The 14,401-nt window shown below is 46.9% G+C and overlaps 4 protein-coding genes across 5 annotated transcripts; 1 reads left to right on the top strand and 3 right to left on the bottom strand.

The window, feature by feature from the left end:
- Positions 1-19: 19 nt before the first annotated feature.
- On the bottom strand, positions 20-5,145 carry BDCG_01148 (STE/STE11/BCK1 protein kinase; the record flags this gene model as incomplete). The annotated part of the gene is made up of 3 exons (XM_045416650.1): positions 20-140; positions 296-3,260; positions 3,390-5,145. The coding sequence occupies 3 exons, from the start codon at positions 5,143-5,145 to the stop codon at positions 20-22; spliced, it is 4,842 nt and encodes a 1,613-aa protein (XP_045272327.1).
- A 650-nt stretch (positions 5,146-5,795) lies between these two features.
- BDCG_16291 (uncharacterized protein) lies at positions 5,796-6,371 on the bottom strand (the record flags this gene model as incomplete). Its single annotated transcript, XM_045425541.1, has 2 exons — positions 5,796-6,088; positions 6,137-6,371. The coding sequence occupies 2 exons, from the start codon at positions 6,369-6,371 to the stop codon at positions 5,796-5,798; spliced, it is 528 nt and encodes a 175-aa protein (XP_045279465.1).
- A 124-nt stretch (positions 6,372-6,495) lies between these two features.
- BDCG_16290 (uncharacterized protein) lies at positions 6,496-8,164 on the bottom strand. Its single transcript, XM_045425540.1, has 4 exons — positions 7,862-8,164; positions 7,592-7,772; positions 7,163-7,522; positions 6,496-6,987 (listed from the first exon to the last, which is right to left on the bottom strand). Exons 1-4 carry the CDS (start codon positions 7,964-7,966, stop codon positions 6,725-6,727), a joined length of 909 nt encoding a protein of 302 aa, XP_045279464.1. The 5' UTR covers positions 7,967-8,164; the 3' UTR covers positions 6,496-6,724.
- A 680-nt stretch (positions 8,165-8,844) lies between these two features.
- On the top strand, positions 8,845-13,414 carry BDCG_01145. 2 transcript variants are annotated; one of them, XM_045416649.1, is made up of 4 exons: positions 8,845-9,713; positions 10,034-10,455; positions 10,634-10,940; positions 11,028-13,414. In XM_045416649.1, exons 2-4 carry the CDS (start codon positions 10,036-10,038, stop codon positions 12,605-12,607), a joined length of 2,307 nt encoding a protein of 768 aa, XP_045279463.1. In that variant the 5' UTR covers positions 8,845-9,713; positions 10,034-10,035; the 3' UTR covers positions 12,608-13,414. The 2 variants fall into 2 exon arrangements, with proteins under 2 accessions (XP_045279463.1, XP_045272326.1); XM_045416648.1 differs by having other exon boundaries at positions 9,078-10,455.
- The last annotated feature ends 987 nt before the right edge of the window (positions 13,415-14,401 follow it).

Here is a 14,401-nt window from a genome sequence, read left to right as displayed (position 1 = left end):
TATGTGAACGGTTAGTTGTCTAGAGAACATGTCGAATCTTCGCATGCAGCTCGGTATCCAGGAAGTTGTAATGCGGGTCAGCCTTGCAGAAAGGATGTTGGAAGAGCAAAGTTTCCGCAGTCGGGCGTTCGAAAGTGTCACTAAAAAAATTTAATAAAGTGAAGTGGCCATCATCAGTGTCCGTACTCGCTGAAATGAGAGGCGTCCGGCGAAAGGGAAAAAAAAAAAAAAAAAAAAAAAAAAAAAAAAACAATCTTTACAAGAGAAAGGAGGCAAAAGACAAAAGGAGACTTACATAGTGAAGCAATCATACATGAAAGCAAGTGCTTCCGGTGTGATTTCCATAGACACATCGTCAGGGATTGGAGGGGCCTGGTTCAAACTTCCAAGCTTGAAAATAGCTCCGATCGCCTCTTCTTTACTCCAAGGCCGCCGGCCCGCGAACATCTCCAGGACGACACAGCCAAGCGACCAAATGTCCACCTTTGCACTATAGCCTTGACCTTGTGATTGTACAACTTCTGGCGCCATCCAGAATACCGAGCCTTGCATCGAATTAGTAACGTCATTCCCATAAATATTGTCTGTTTTCTTTGATATGCCGAAGTCGGAAATTTTGCAGGTGCCGTCGAGGTCGAGAAGGATATTGTCGGCTTTAAGGTCTCGATGAAGAATGCCTTGGTCATGAAGGTATGCCAGCCCGCTCAAGACCTGGCGCGTGAGAGACTTGACGACACTTTCTTCGAACTTGCCGTGCTTGCGAAGACAACTCCCGATAGATCCACCCGGGATATATTCGAGATAGATGGAAATCGACAACTCGCCGCGCTCGCATCCAAGATACTGAACAATATTAGGGTGTTCGAGATGCTGCATAGTATCTATTTCTTGATTGAGTGCAGAAACCATCTCTTTCATTTTATCTTTGTCATAACCGGCAGCTTTTTGGCTCACTTCAACTTGTTTTACTGCCAAGATCTCTCCGTTATCTGCATTGATACCAAGATAGACCCTACCATACGTTCCTTTGCCGATAAGTTGACCTCGAATGATACGGAAAGTGGCTTGTCTCTGAGGCAGCTTATTTTGAGATCCCGAGTGGGGTGGGAGCGGAACTGGATGCTCGCTCAGTCGACTTCCAGGTTTGACCTGCAGAATCTTCGCACCAAACATCTTGGTACTCTTGCGTCGAAGAAGTGCGCCTGATTTAGCATTGGAAGCAGTTATGCTTTGGTTTCTATGAATTTGGTGGGCACCCTTTGCAACTTCACGAATCGATTTCATGCGGGTTAGTCCACCACCTTGGGATCGAGTAATATTCCGTTGTGCAACGCTATTAATTGTGCTCTTTGCCTTCAAGGTGGACTCATCTGAACCCAGGGTGTCTGTGCTATCCTGAGCCATTATAGAATCGAGGGTGCTGTGCGTAGCTGTGCTTCGCAACGCCTGATTGTCAGGCTCTGAGCCGATGGTAGGTCCAGGGCGAGTCGGCGACATCGGCGGTGACATCACGCTGCCTTCCACATACGGTTCATCAAGATCGACATCGGGGAAGTAGTCATCTAAATGTTCTATCATACCCTCCACAGGAGGCCTACTTGCCCAGATGTCATCTCGGACAAATGATTCGCGACGGTTGAACCAAGAGGCCTCTGGTGAATCTGACGAGCCATTCTCAGGGTTGAACCCTTCATTCTCCACACCTTGTTCGTTGACTGTGCTTCGAGTGGACGGCGTATTGGATGTTTCTCCAGGACTCGGAGATTTGAAGCTTACAGACATCCCTTTGGTTCCTCGCGAACCGGTATTGACAGTGAGAGCAGGTTTTGTAGACCGACCTTGGCTACCTCCGCGGTTGTTCGTCGGTGCTTTAACTGTCTTTGACTGCGCCCCGCCCTTCGCACTAGCTAATGGTATCGCAAATAGACCCTCATCCGAATCCTCATCCGAATCATCTTCAGGCGCTTGGGCTTTCGCGAAAGACACTTCGGTTTCCTGGAAATCGAAATCCGGACCAATTGACTTCCTCTTCTCTGCCGAATGAGTGTTGACTTTCGCCGGACTAACGGAAGAAGAACCATCAAGGCCTGTGGCAGGTAGAGGCTTCTTCATGTCTTCAGGATGTTTCGTACGCCCTTCCGCATCATACTGAGGCACTGTAAAAGTGGTATTGCCCTTTCCACGGCTGAAAAAGGGTACTTTGGGGGAAGATGAAGGAGTGGTTCGGCGCCCATCACCACTGTTGAAATCGACAGACTGCATTGAACGACCCTTTCCGGAAACAGGCTCAGATGCAGAGAGTGGGGAGCGGCCAGAGGCGGCAGCTTGGCTGGCGAAAGGTTTCCCAATAGCACTAGAGACTTTTCCAATTCCGGCCAAGGCTGCTCCAAGCCCATCACTTAATCCAGGTGAGGCTGTACTGGCAGTTGATGTCCACGGTTTTTCTCCACGTTCTTCAGATATCTGTTCAGCAGAGCTGCGCTTCGCACGATCAGTGCTATCATGACCTCTGATAGGGCGGTCGCCAGGTTTTCTGCTCAAAGAATTGACCTTAGAAAGCGTGCTCGACTCCGACGGTGCCGATGGGGGTTTTCGTAATGGAACTAGGTTATCTGTTTTTTTATCTTCATATGGAGAAAGTCGAGGGGAATCAAAATCTATTACACCATCACGCCTTATAGACACCTTAGGCGAATCTTTATACTGCTGATTTTCTTGTCTTGATTGTAGATAAATTTTCTGCTTTCGTTCGGCTTCTCGTCGGTATTCTTCATGCGCTGATAATATTGATGCTTCTCTACCTTCCATATCTATCTCGCTAGCCTGGCCTTTATCACCAAATGAAGGTCGAGATTGAGATTGGAACTGGTCATAAGGGAAGGATTTGGTAGTATTAAGCTTCATCCCCGGCTGGGATCTATGAGAGGGCGATGTAGCTCCCATATAGTGCCGAGCCTCATCGTCCGCCATATTCCGAGATAAACGGATGCGCTCAGCCAAAGAAAGACCCAAACCAGTTGGCTGGGTCACCGGTGCAGACGCCGCAGATAGATTAGCGAGGTGAACGAAAAATTTCAAAGTGCCTTGGGCATCTGATTTTGTCCTGCGATTCACGACCAACATCGTATCACTAAGCGGCTCCTCGTGGGTGATTTGACCAGGTTCCGTAAGATAGATCAAAGCACTTCCAGGGTCTTTGATCCCTAGGCTATTACAAATGGTAGCTCGTAGTGTGTCCGCAGCATCCACATCCGTTAGATCTATCAATCAGTAATTCCATCCATCAGGAGTAGCCAAGGCGAATCGTCTCTGGGGCATGTTGTTTGTGGCTTTTCGAGGCCGTGATTGGACCTTATCATAATCAGAAACGGAAGAACACGGTCGTTCACTCAAGGACATATCGCTGCCATTGAACCCTGGTTTCATAAACACAGAAGTTGGCGGTGGGTTACGTGTGCCCACTGGACTCGTAGGCGAATCTGCATATATTTCCTCTGGAGATGGATGCATCGAATCGGTGCCCTTCTTCCATTTCAATTTATGAAAAAATCCTTTGCCGTGTTCCTTAGGCAATGATTCACCCAGTCCTTGGCGTGTTCCTTGTTCTTGTGGTGATGGTCCTTGCCCATTTTTCTTGGGATCATTTTGTCTACAAGCTCCTTGGCCACCAAGGAAGCCTTGGGATGAGAAACCTCGGCTCATCATGGAGTCAGAACTATGGCGCTTATCACATCTTCCATTGGCTTCTCCGGAGAATGGGACATATTCTTGGTGCGCCATCGTGACAAAATGTTGTGCAGGACTTCCGCTCTGAGGATTATCTTCTGAAGTCAGCGGTATGCCATTGTCGCTTGACGCAGAGGGGCTATGCCCTCGCCGCCCATCCAGCATTCCAAAAACGCTTCGAGAAAAGTCCGAACGAGAGTCCTGAATCGGTAATTCAGGACGTTGGCCAGAGTACTGTTTTTGAGCCGAATTGGGTGTTGCTCTAGCTGCATATTGCTGACCTGGGCTGCTTTCAGCGGTTCCAGAACTGTAGCTTGGGAATGAATCCCGTCCTAAATTAGGCGAATTTTCTAACCCATCGTCCGTGGATGCACTGGGTAGCATTTGACTGTCATAGTATCTAGTACCCAGGCTCGCAGATTCCGAACTTCCTTGATCAGCAATTTTCTTAATTAAATTCCGCATCCTCTTTCCCTCCTCTCGTTCCCTTGTCTTATCCCACCCAGTGCCGCTCTTTATGCATTCCTTGGCAAGCTGAGGATATACCACTTTGTGCATCTTACTTAGGTGGCTTCTACCATCTGAACGATTGCCCAGTTCCACGAAACTAGCGCCGTACAGGTCTAACGCCCGAAAGGTCTCCTGCCAATCGTTGGAAAATCCATTTTGTGCAAGCCACAGTAGTACACGATCGAGAGGCCATCTTTCATCGGCTTCCTGGACCGTCATGCCGCCGACTGAATATTCATTTTTTGTCTGGCCAGAATTGTCGCGTTGCGGGTTATGTAAAGTGGCGGTTGGTGGCCCTGGAGAAAGGGGATCCTGGTGGTCGCGCAACGGAAGGTTTAATTGATGTGACCGATTCCCTGCAGTACTCTGTAGAGTTCCATCATGATATGTTGGATTAGAAACGTGCCTTGCGCTTTCCGTCTCAATAGGATATCCGTATTGCTCTGGACGCCCATACGCCTCTTGTGGATCGTGGGTGAAGAGCGGAGGAATCCCAACTCCAGGGCCAAACGATTCGCCCCCTGGAATATACGTCGCGGATGTGAGAGGGTGTGTCTCACTACCTATTGATCGAGAAGGAATGGATAAAGGGGCCGGCTGATGGCGAGAACGTGTAGCACTGTACGCTAAATAGGGGTTTTGAGATTGGTTGGAAGAAAGTAAAGGGGGAGGGGGCGGGGGAAATTGTTGAGCCATTGCTTGATGCCTCGCCCATCCTTGTTGCCATCCCGGCTGTACTGTATAGGTTGTACCTGGTGGGGGACCGGGAGGAGGTGGAGGGACAAGACCGTGTCCTGAGTGGGGCATGCGAGGGGGGGGTGGAGGGAATGGCATCATATGCGTCGCTGCACTAGACTGTGAGATGTGAGGCGGCGGCGCTGGTATGTACTGTTGCCGTTGACCATCCATGATGCGGCCCACAATGCCTTCTCTGACTTAATTGATTATGTACCTAAAAGGTTCGACGCGACGGAGTCATGATTGGCAACAGTAGGAAACTTTGTTGGTATCTCATGCATTAAACGGTCCGAGAGTTGCGGTGTGTTATATGAGCGAAGATGAAGCCAATTTTTAGGGGGTTTCTCTAGGGAAGGCGAGGGGAAGCGCCGACAGGTTGTCGAATGTTGCGCGGATCCGCGCAGGCCGGGCGTTGAAATGGTTAACGAGTGACTTTCCTAGTCTCGATCGCTTAAAATGAATGAAGAATGTCGGCAGCACAGGCCAATACAATTTCTCTTAACGAAAAAATGAGGAAGTTGGGAAAATGTATCGAATGGTGGGGAAAAACTGATCGTGATGTTCCAGAGGGGCAAGCTATCAAGATGCAAAACGGCTACACAAAAATTAGCAAAATATCCGCAGTATGGTAATGGTATATAGGCAAAATATTAACAACCATGAGAGCTCAACGTGAACACATACATTTCCCCAGAGAAGCAAAGCCGGAGCTGAAACAGCGGGGATGCGATCGTCGACGACGTAAGCGCGGGAACCTCGAGGGCTAATTGCGGCACTGAAAGGGCAAGAAGAGATATCACAGAATTAAAGCAAGAACAACACTATGGCCACCTCAGGGAATTAATCGTCCTAATGGTCCTGGTAATTCTGAGTGATGAAGCGTGGGCATCGCAGGTGGTTGTCTCATCTGCCTCCTTATGCTCTGCCTCAAATGCGGTTCCGACCAGTCCACGTGATGCCAACAACAAAGCAGCAGCGTACGCAGTAAACCATCCGTCGGCGGTTGCGATCTTGCGCTGTCGACACCCACCAACCGACAACCGCGCTTTTAATTCCGTAGCGCCATCCCAAGAGCGAGAAAGACGATCGCAAGAGTCTTCCTTGGTCATCATGTCTTTTTTGTGTTGTTATGGTGGAAACGTCGCACCGGCTTGAGACAGACCAGACACACTTGGATTTCCCACTACAGCTACGCAGTATGTATAGGCGCCCGAGACAGACTGAGCCCGACAGGGTTTCAGTGAGGTTTTGTTCGATACTTCAACATGACTCCTTGGGGAACGCTCGCAATGTGGTGTCTGGGCGTCCCTGTAGGCATCGGGGTAAGCATTTAACAGTAAAGCCATGAACCCGTCTTTATGCCTGCTGACCATCTTCCTGTCCCTGTGGGCCCCCATGGTTGTGGTGCAAGACGACGACTACACAGCTGTCATTGAAAAGTTTGTGAACGCGGGATTCGCTCGAAGTGTTTCAAATCGCACCCCCTCCTCCTGACATTATAGAGGAGCATCCAGACCCACAACAGATGTTGAAGGGAATAAACACCAACTACAAATGCTTGGATCAGTCTTGTGCAGTATTTGATGATCCACAATGGTGATCCAGTGGAAAAAGGCTTGCAGGTGTATCTATTTCCAAATTCATTTGCACACCATGCTCTAGAAGAAAGACATTTCCTGCCCTTCAAACAACACATGATATACTGATATACAGTGATAACAGAGCAATTTGATGTCTACAACAATTTACACTACCTGTTGGTGCAGACACTGGCTGAAAGCTTTGTTAGGGCCGCGATTGATGAAGAGAGGGATGCTGGTTTTTCTGTGTGGGGCGAGACACTGAGGTGCTGCGTATCCCTGATGAGGATATGTAGAGGTTCGAGAATGATGATCTCGATCATTGTTCGGATAAGTAGGTAGTGGAATGGTACAGTACCAACTTTGGATCCATGAGGCCAATTTTGGCCCCATTGAACGGCGCATTTCAAAGCGCCTCGGCTCCGGCAAAGAGCTGCCAATGGATATTATGCGAGGAAATGTTGTTTCATGGTGATTTTCATTCGGCTATAACTACATTTTTATTCTTGCCAGAAAATATTTCAGCAAAGCGATTCATATCAATTGCGAGACGTATACGGAGTAGTAAGGCTACCTAACACCCCCAGAGTCCGGTCATAACCACATACCCCATTGGCGTTCCCAGGTAACAGGTTGCAGTAACATCCGTAGCACACCGTAGCGTCCCAGAAGACCACCACAGATGGCAAGCTCCATATGAACTTGACAACTGGCTGAAGGAGGGTTTTGGAAACTTCTACCTTCGTGAAACTCTATCGCTCGGTCAATAACTGGGTTTAAGAGAATGGCAGAAAAGCGTTCTAGTTTTGGAAAATAGTGCTGCATTTGATCTTTCAAAGCCTTTAGAGCCTGAGCCAAAGCTGGCCTCTTTTCATTTCGCAACTCTTGGCTCTGATTCAAGTCGAGCTCTGGTCTCCCCGGCACAGCCAAGGGGATCATATTCATGAGATCACGAATATCGGTTGCTTCTATAGCACCACCTTAGTGCTCATACTAGGACAGAATCTTTTCACGCAGGATGGGCTAAAGAGTTTGACCCCTCGACCGCTGATACTGGACGTCTTCCATGTAGCGACCCGAATGCTGTACTGGGACGTTAAGGCCAGATTTGGGAGTCAAATACTTCGAGCTTCTCCAACTGGACGACGTACCTTCTGGTCGGTGCAGTTTGTATGCAGGAATGGTGTGCCCGAGTTGGTTCGGGAAGCATGTGAGGAGCTGAGTTGTAAGAACAGTCAGAGGTGGTCATAGGGTGGTTAACAGAATGACAAGTTCATTCCTTCAACTCGGGTCTGCAGTCAACAGACAGGTGGCAGCAACCCCATGATGGCATAGTCGATATTTAATGAATCAAGCTTCTGCGCCAGCGCAGAAACAACTGTTTTCAGGTCTTCGAGACTGAGCGGCGGCATTGTATTTCAGGTATCCCCAGACTTTGTCTGTAAGCACATTCCGAGGAGCTAACCAAGATGCATTATCAATTACTAGGCCGAGTTAGGTAGTTATGGAGTTTGCTTCAATTGAACAGTATGTCCTGCTTTCCACCTCGCACGGGAGAAGGTGAAATCTCAAGGAAGTGAACCTCTATTTATTATTATTATTATTATTATTCTACAGAGTATTTTTCCTGACGATGGGAAAGAGCGAAGGCCTCAGCGGACATAATCCTCGCCCCTGTTGGCCGCGCTTACTGTGTAGAGCAAGCCTCGCTCCGTTGTCCGTGCATTTGCGATGCTGGCGTTTAGCCCAACCAAGCTGTTGGTCAACACCCAGTGGTAATGTGAGTCTGGGTGATGGAAATGACCGGAACCGCCGCATGGTTACTGGTAACTGTGGCATGGATGCGCCATGTGTTCGAGATTATAATTAGTTCCACACAATGCTAATTAAGTTTTTGGCGGCTTTTCTGGTTAAGCTTTGCGATGCACCGTGCGGCGTAGTTGCGGTTGTGGGATTCGACCCGATGTGACAATTAAAATTCTCCTGGGATATTGTCAGAGGGACGGTAGTAGTCGGAAAGAAGGGAGTGGTATTTTTAACAGCGGCTGCTTTGGGGGGCCGGGGGGAAGGAGCCAAAATGTCAAATGCCAAAATGCCAAGAAGCCAAGAGAGGCGGGGATTCTTGAGGACGAAGAATTGCCGCTGGGGCGTTGGCTTGGCTAGACTTGGCTGTCGGGGTATCCTTGGCTCGCTTGGCTTTCTTGGCGTCCGCTTAACCCTGGGGCAGATGGCGTATTAATTTATGCTTCGTATTATTGATTTTACCTTACACGCCCTTTCCTCGCTTCCCCACCTTTTTGGCTTGTTTTGCGATGTAATTTTTGATCAATCTGTGTCACTTGAATGGCTAGCACGTGTTATTTGCTGCGTAATTCCTAATTTGGAGGTTCGCGAGGGTAACAATAGGGCTGGTTATTCTGGAGTGATTCATGCAGCTCGCAACCTGGCGCTCAATACAGAACCGCAGGCGCATGTTAGGAGCCAAGCGATTCCGACCATCATCCTGCCTGGCATCCGAATAATAATACATGAAAATGCGACGTAACACAGTGTATGAGAGCCCAAGAAAAACAAGGTTTGTGTGGCTGTGGCACTTGTATTTTGGCGGGCTGTTGAACATCCCGTAATACGAACGTAATACACCCTTGTCTAGGTGCCAAGTCTTGCCCTGTCCAAGCCTTCCCTTAACCCCCCTCCTCTTTCCTCTCTTCTTGGCCGGGACGTCCCTGTCCGCCCACCATTTCTTGGTGTCTGCGGCTTTTTCTGTTTCACTCCCTTCTCATTTGATTTCCTTCCTCTTTCCTCTTATTCTTATTATTACCCTCCCATTCCCAAGGCCCAACTCCCCAATTCTTAGACTCTTTGTCCTCCCTTCTTTTTTGCTGTAGAACTGAATAACGGCTGCCTAAGTTTCGCTGAACAGGCCACCTTTTACTGCGACAGCATTATTAAGACAAGGTGACTGAGCTCTTTTGGGATCGAGCTTGTGATACTTGCTCCCTCTCGCAGCGTCGATATACCAAGCCGTCGATATTCAGTCGTATTTTCTTTCTTTGGTCATACAGAGTGACGGCGGAACTCCATTCTGAGTGGCACGAGAGGGGAAAATAGCTTCAACGAGGAGAAGAATAACTCTGTTGTCAATATCATTTCGCACGTGTAGGCTACTACCTCTGTTTTTAAACTTCGTCGAGCCCATTTATTACTTTGTTGCCCCCGCCTCGAGTCCGATTTTCTGTTGCAAAGCCTTTCTTTTTATTATTATTTTACTCGCGCCCTTGCGCGACAAACATCAACCCACCACTTCTTCCTTTGTAACATCCCTCTGCTTCATCCCTCTTCTTCATCCGCCTTGTATTTGATAATTTCTCTCAACGCCTTTTGCGTTTTGATATTTCAGTCCTGGGCATCAGTTCGCGTTTTGTTGTTCCCATTTTCCGCTCCCAAGACTTGCTTTGACAAGAAAAATTTCTTGGCAGTCATGTCCTCCCGTGAAAACCAAGACTCTTCCGCCCCGATGGCCCAACAACAACAGCAGCAGCAGCAGCAGCAGCCACAACAACCACAGCCGTCCCCTCAACAGCAACCTCAACAACCACCACAGCGTCAGCAGCATCAGCAACAACAACAACCCCCGCAGCAGCAGCAGCAAGGTCCGCCTCAGCAACAACAGCCGCCTCCAGGACAGGCTCAGCACTCGCCTGCCCAGGCCTCCCATCCCCCGCTAAACTCGCCCTCGGCGGTGCAGCAAGCTGCTGCCGCCGCAGCGGCGGCTTCCGTTGTTACCCCAGTATCACTTTCACAGAATTTGAGTAGTGGCCCAACGCAAGGTGCTGCTGAGAACTTAGTATGCCAATGGCATGGTTGCCAAGACAGGCTTCCCACAGCTGAAGCCCTCTATGTGAGTGCTGTCTCTTGGTGTCTCGGCACAGTAATCCACGTGATATCCAAGTTGCTTGGATTATTCTGGCGCCAGCCTGCGCTTATGGATTTTGATAACATGACATTTGCTTGCCTTAGGTGTTGTGTTGTGGGTAAGAGAACCCTTCTACTATGCTAACGTATCGCATAAAACTTAGGAACACGTCTGTGAACGTCATGTTGGCCGCAAGAGTACCAATAACTTGAATCTAACCTGTGGATGGGCTAATTGCCGGACGACTACCGTCAAACGCGACCATATTACCTCGCACATTCGAGTTCATGTTCCCCTGAAACCTCACAAGTGTGATTTCTGCGGCAAGGCTTTCAAGCGTCCACAGGATTTGAAAAAACATGTAAAGACCCACGCGGACGATTCTGTCCTAGTAAGATCCCCAGAACCCGGCCCTGGAGCAAGACCACCAAATGGAATGTTTGGTGTCGGTGTTGGCGCAGACGGAAAATGTAAGTTAGCTTCCTCTACCTTTTCACCGTATTTAAATTTGCAACCGTATCTTTTGCTTTATCGTGCTAATATGACTTTGGCGACAGCCCATTATTTCGAGGGGTCATTAGGACCTGTCCCCGGACAAGCGTATCCGCACGGAGCTGCACAATATTATCCAAATCCCCACCCACAACACCCTTCCAATCAGTCGTATGGAAACGTTTACTATGCTGTTGGCAGCGATGCGTCGCATCAGGCCTCCTATGAATCGAAGAAACGAGGATACGATGCTTTGAATGAGTTCTTCGGTGACTTGAAACGCCGTCAGTTCGACCCCAGCTCCTACGCCGCGGTTGGGCAGCGGCTATTAAACTTGCATGGCCTGCCCCTTCCACTGGTTAACGGCGGTGCTGTTCCTGAGTACCAGCCGATGCCAGCCATGGTTAATGTCGGCGGCCATGGTGGCGGCTACCAGCCCGGCCCAATGCCAGCCCAGTCGTACCATTTGCCTCCAATGGGGAACCTTCGCACCAAGGCTGACTTGATGAACATTGACCAGTTCCTGGAACAGATGCAGTCGACCGTTTACGAGAGTGATGATCACGTTGCCGCTGCTGGAGTCGCACAGCCAGGTGCCCATTACATCCACGGCGGGATGAGCTACCGGAATACCGGCTCACCCCCATCTGCCACACATATCCCATCTAGCCACGCGACGGCTGCAACATCTACTCCTATGATGATATCCTCGACTGCCACCCGTTCCTCACATAGTAGCACACCCGCTCTTACCCCTCCGTCCAGTGCCCAGTCCTATACTTCTGGCCGTTCTCCTATTTCCGTTTCCTCGACGCATCATACTGTTCCCCCTTCCCACCATCCTCAATCAAGCGCCGCGAATGTATCCAACACTTCCAGCCACGACAGCCCAGGAAAACTCCACCACGGCTTATCCAAGTATTTCAAGTGCAGCCCGCCGTCGACTCTCAGCAGCGTATTTGAAAACGATGACCGTCGCCGATATACAGGTGGCATGCTCCAACGATCCCAACCGCACTGTGTATCTGAGTCTTCCCAAATGTACCTCTCCCCATCTTCTAATACCGCACCTGCTAAATTTTCTACAAATGTCATCGACCCAGCACTTCAACCAACAACGAAAACTGGGACACCGTCAGATCACGACTCTAGCTCCGAACGTGGTAGCCAAAAGCGCGAAAGCACGTCTAGCACGTCTCCGGACGCCGACGAAGCTTCCCGAACTGTAGCTGCCGCCGCTACGGTTGCAAACGCTACGACCGGCAGTGAAACGCAGGGCCACTCGGTAGAGCAGTGGGTAGCCAACGTGCGTCTCCTAGAGAAACTACGGCTGTATATATATGAACGACTTAGTCGTGGTGAGTATGAGGATGATCCTACTGGTTCTAGTAATGTCACTACGAATGAGATCGACAATAATAGGGACAGTCATGATGTTAGTGAGAGGATGGAAGGGATTGAGCTTGGAGGGAGGGCATCGTCTTCGCCATCTGCGTCTATCGACTCAGATAGGGATATGGGAAGACATAGGGCTGAACGGCGACAGGAGCGGCAACGGCAAGGGAGCACAGAGCCCAGTAGGGAGAAGGCGGAAAATGGGGGGAATCTGTATCCGGTTCTGAAGGTGGACTTTGAGGAGTCTTGATTTTCAAGAGTCTTAAATTAGTTGTTTTTCTTGTTTTCTTCCCAGATTTTCCTTCGTTGTTTTTCCTTACTTTATTCTTTTATAAATCGATTCCACCCTGTTCATTACGCTTCCTCTCTCTCTCACCCTTTCTTACATTATCCTTCTTTTCTATTATGATGTTCAACGATTCCTTCGAGCGGGCTGTCTGGGGCGAGTTTCATGTCTTTTCACGATTTTTCTTTTTTTTTTCCCCTTTTATTTTTTTGTATTTTTTTTTTATTTTTCCTTCCCATCTTTATTTATCTAACTATAGTTACTTCTTTCTTATTTTCATCAAATGTATACTCACCGAGTCACTCCAATTGCTTTAAGTTTTTCTCGACCTTGAATCTTCTCCTCAGCATGCTCCTATTAACTTTCTCTTTTTTCCTCTCCTCTCAATTCTGAACCACTACTCTTCACATTCACAGGCTCTTCACCTATTGATTTCGGTAGTTTGTTTTTCATCTCTTAATCTATTTGTTTTTGTTTTTTTATATGTTTTTTTTAAAGCGACCCACTTTGTGTTTGTTTTCGGTTCGGGAACTTTTACGATTCTCGGCTCTCCCTTTCCAGTTTTATATTATATACATGTAACTCTCTTTATAGTTCGACGGGGAAGTTTGATCTGTTAGAAGATCTTCGTTTTTAATAATGACGCGGAGATTAAGTCAGCGAAGTCTGCCAGGGCCTCTTCATTCAATAAGTTCGAAGTATACAAGTTACAATTTTGTTAGCTTTTTTTTTTTTTTTTTTTTTTTTTTTTTTTTTTTTTTTTTTTTTTTTGTTTATTTTTTTATTTTTTTTTGTTTTTGTGGGGGGGCTTTTTAAGGGGCTTTCTTGTTTGTTTGCGGAGCGAAGCGAAGCAATATGTTAGGTGCTCTCAAAACCTGATTAGAATAGAAGGTTGCGATCTTGCAGGCCCATTCTGTGATATGATTGGTTGAAAAAATGCACACACCCCATGTAACCACCTGTACGGAGTACTCCGTACTCCGTTTTATCTCAGTAAACTCAGCCACTCCACTCCAAGCTAACTCAATCTGAACTACTGCTACTTTCTGTCAAGTCCTGCCAACATCTGAGTCAATCAACTGTCACAGAGCTTACACTAAATTTAAATAGAACATTCTCAGCAAACTCTTTACAAAGTATCTGAGAAAAAATAATTTCTATTTATTAGTAACATATAAATAATTTACTTTAATTATAATATTTAAGATAGAATTACTATATAATATCACTTATAGATTATTTCTCTATTATTTTAAAGAATTAATTTTTCAATTTTCTGTTAATTAATGTAATTTTTATCTAAAAATATATATATTCTAAGTATGAAGTATTATATTAAAAACTGCTACTATAATTTTAAATATGAAAATAATTTACTAATTTTTCAATTATAATTATATCTAGTCATTTAATATCTTAATCTTACTATTAAAACATCTATTCAGTTATCAGAGACTAGACTGATTACTGAGATTATAAATTTCATATTTAATCTCATTTAATCTGATTTCATACATTTCTTAGCATGAGTTTCACTAGAATCAAGTCTTAAAAAAATCTGAAAATGAATTATTTCTGAGAGAAATGACATGAAAAATGATCAGATTTAATTCAAGAATAGTGAAATAAAAGTAATTTCTCAGAATAAACTGTGAAAGATAATTATTCTTTCAAAATCAGAATAAGACTGAGATTGAAGATTAAAATCAGTCTTATTTAATTTATTCAGTGATTGCTTATATAATTAGAATTTGATAA

The sequence above is a fragment of the Blastomyces dermatitidis genome (genome assembly GCF_000003525.1).
Source record: "Blastomyces dermatitidis ER-3 genomic scaffold supercont1.1, whole genome shotgun sequence".
In the NCBI taxonomy this organism is placed as follows: Eukaryota; Fungi; Ascomycota; class Eurotiomycetes; order Onygenales; family Ajellomycetaceae; genus Blastomyces; species Blastomyces dermatitidis.
Note: the sequence above shows the minus strand (reverse complement) of the source record. Positions and strands in the feature narration are given on the sequence as shown.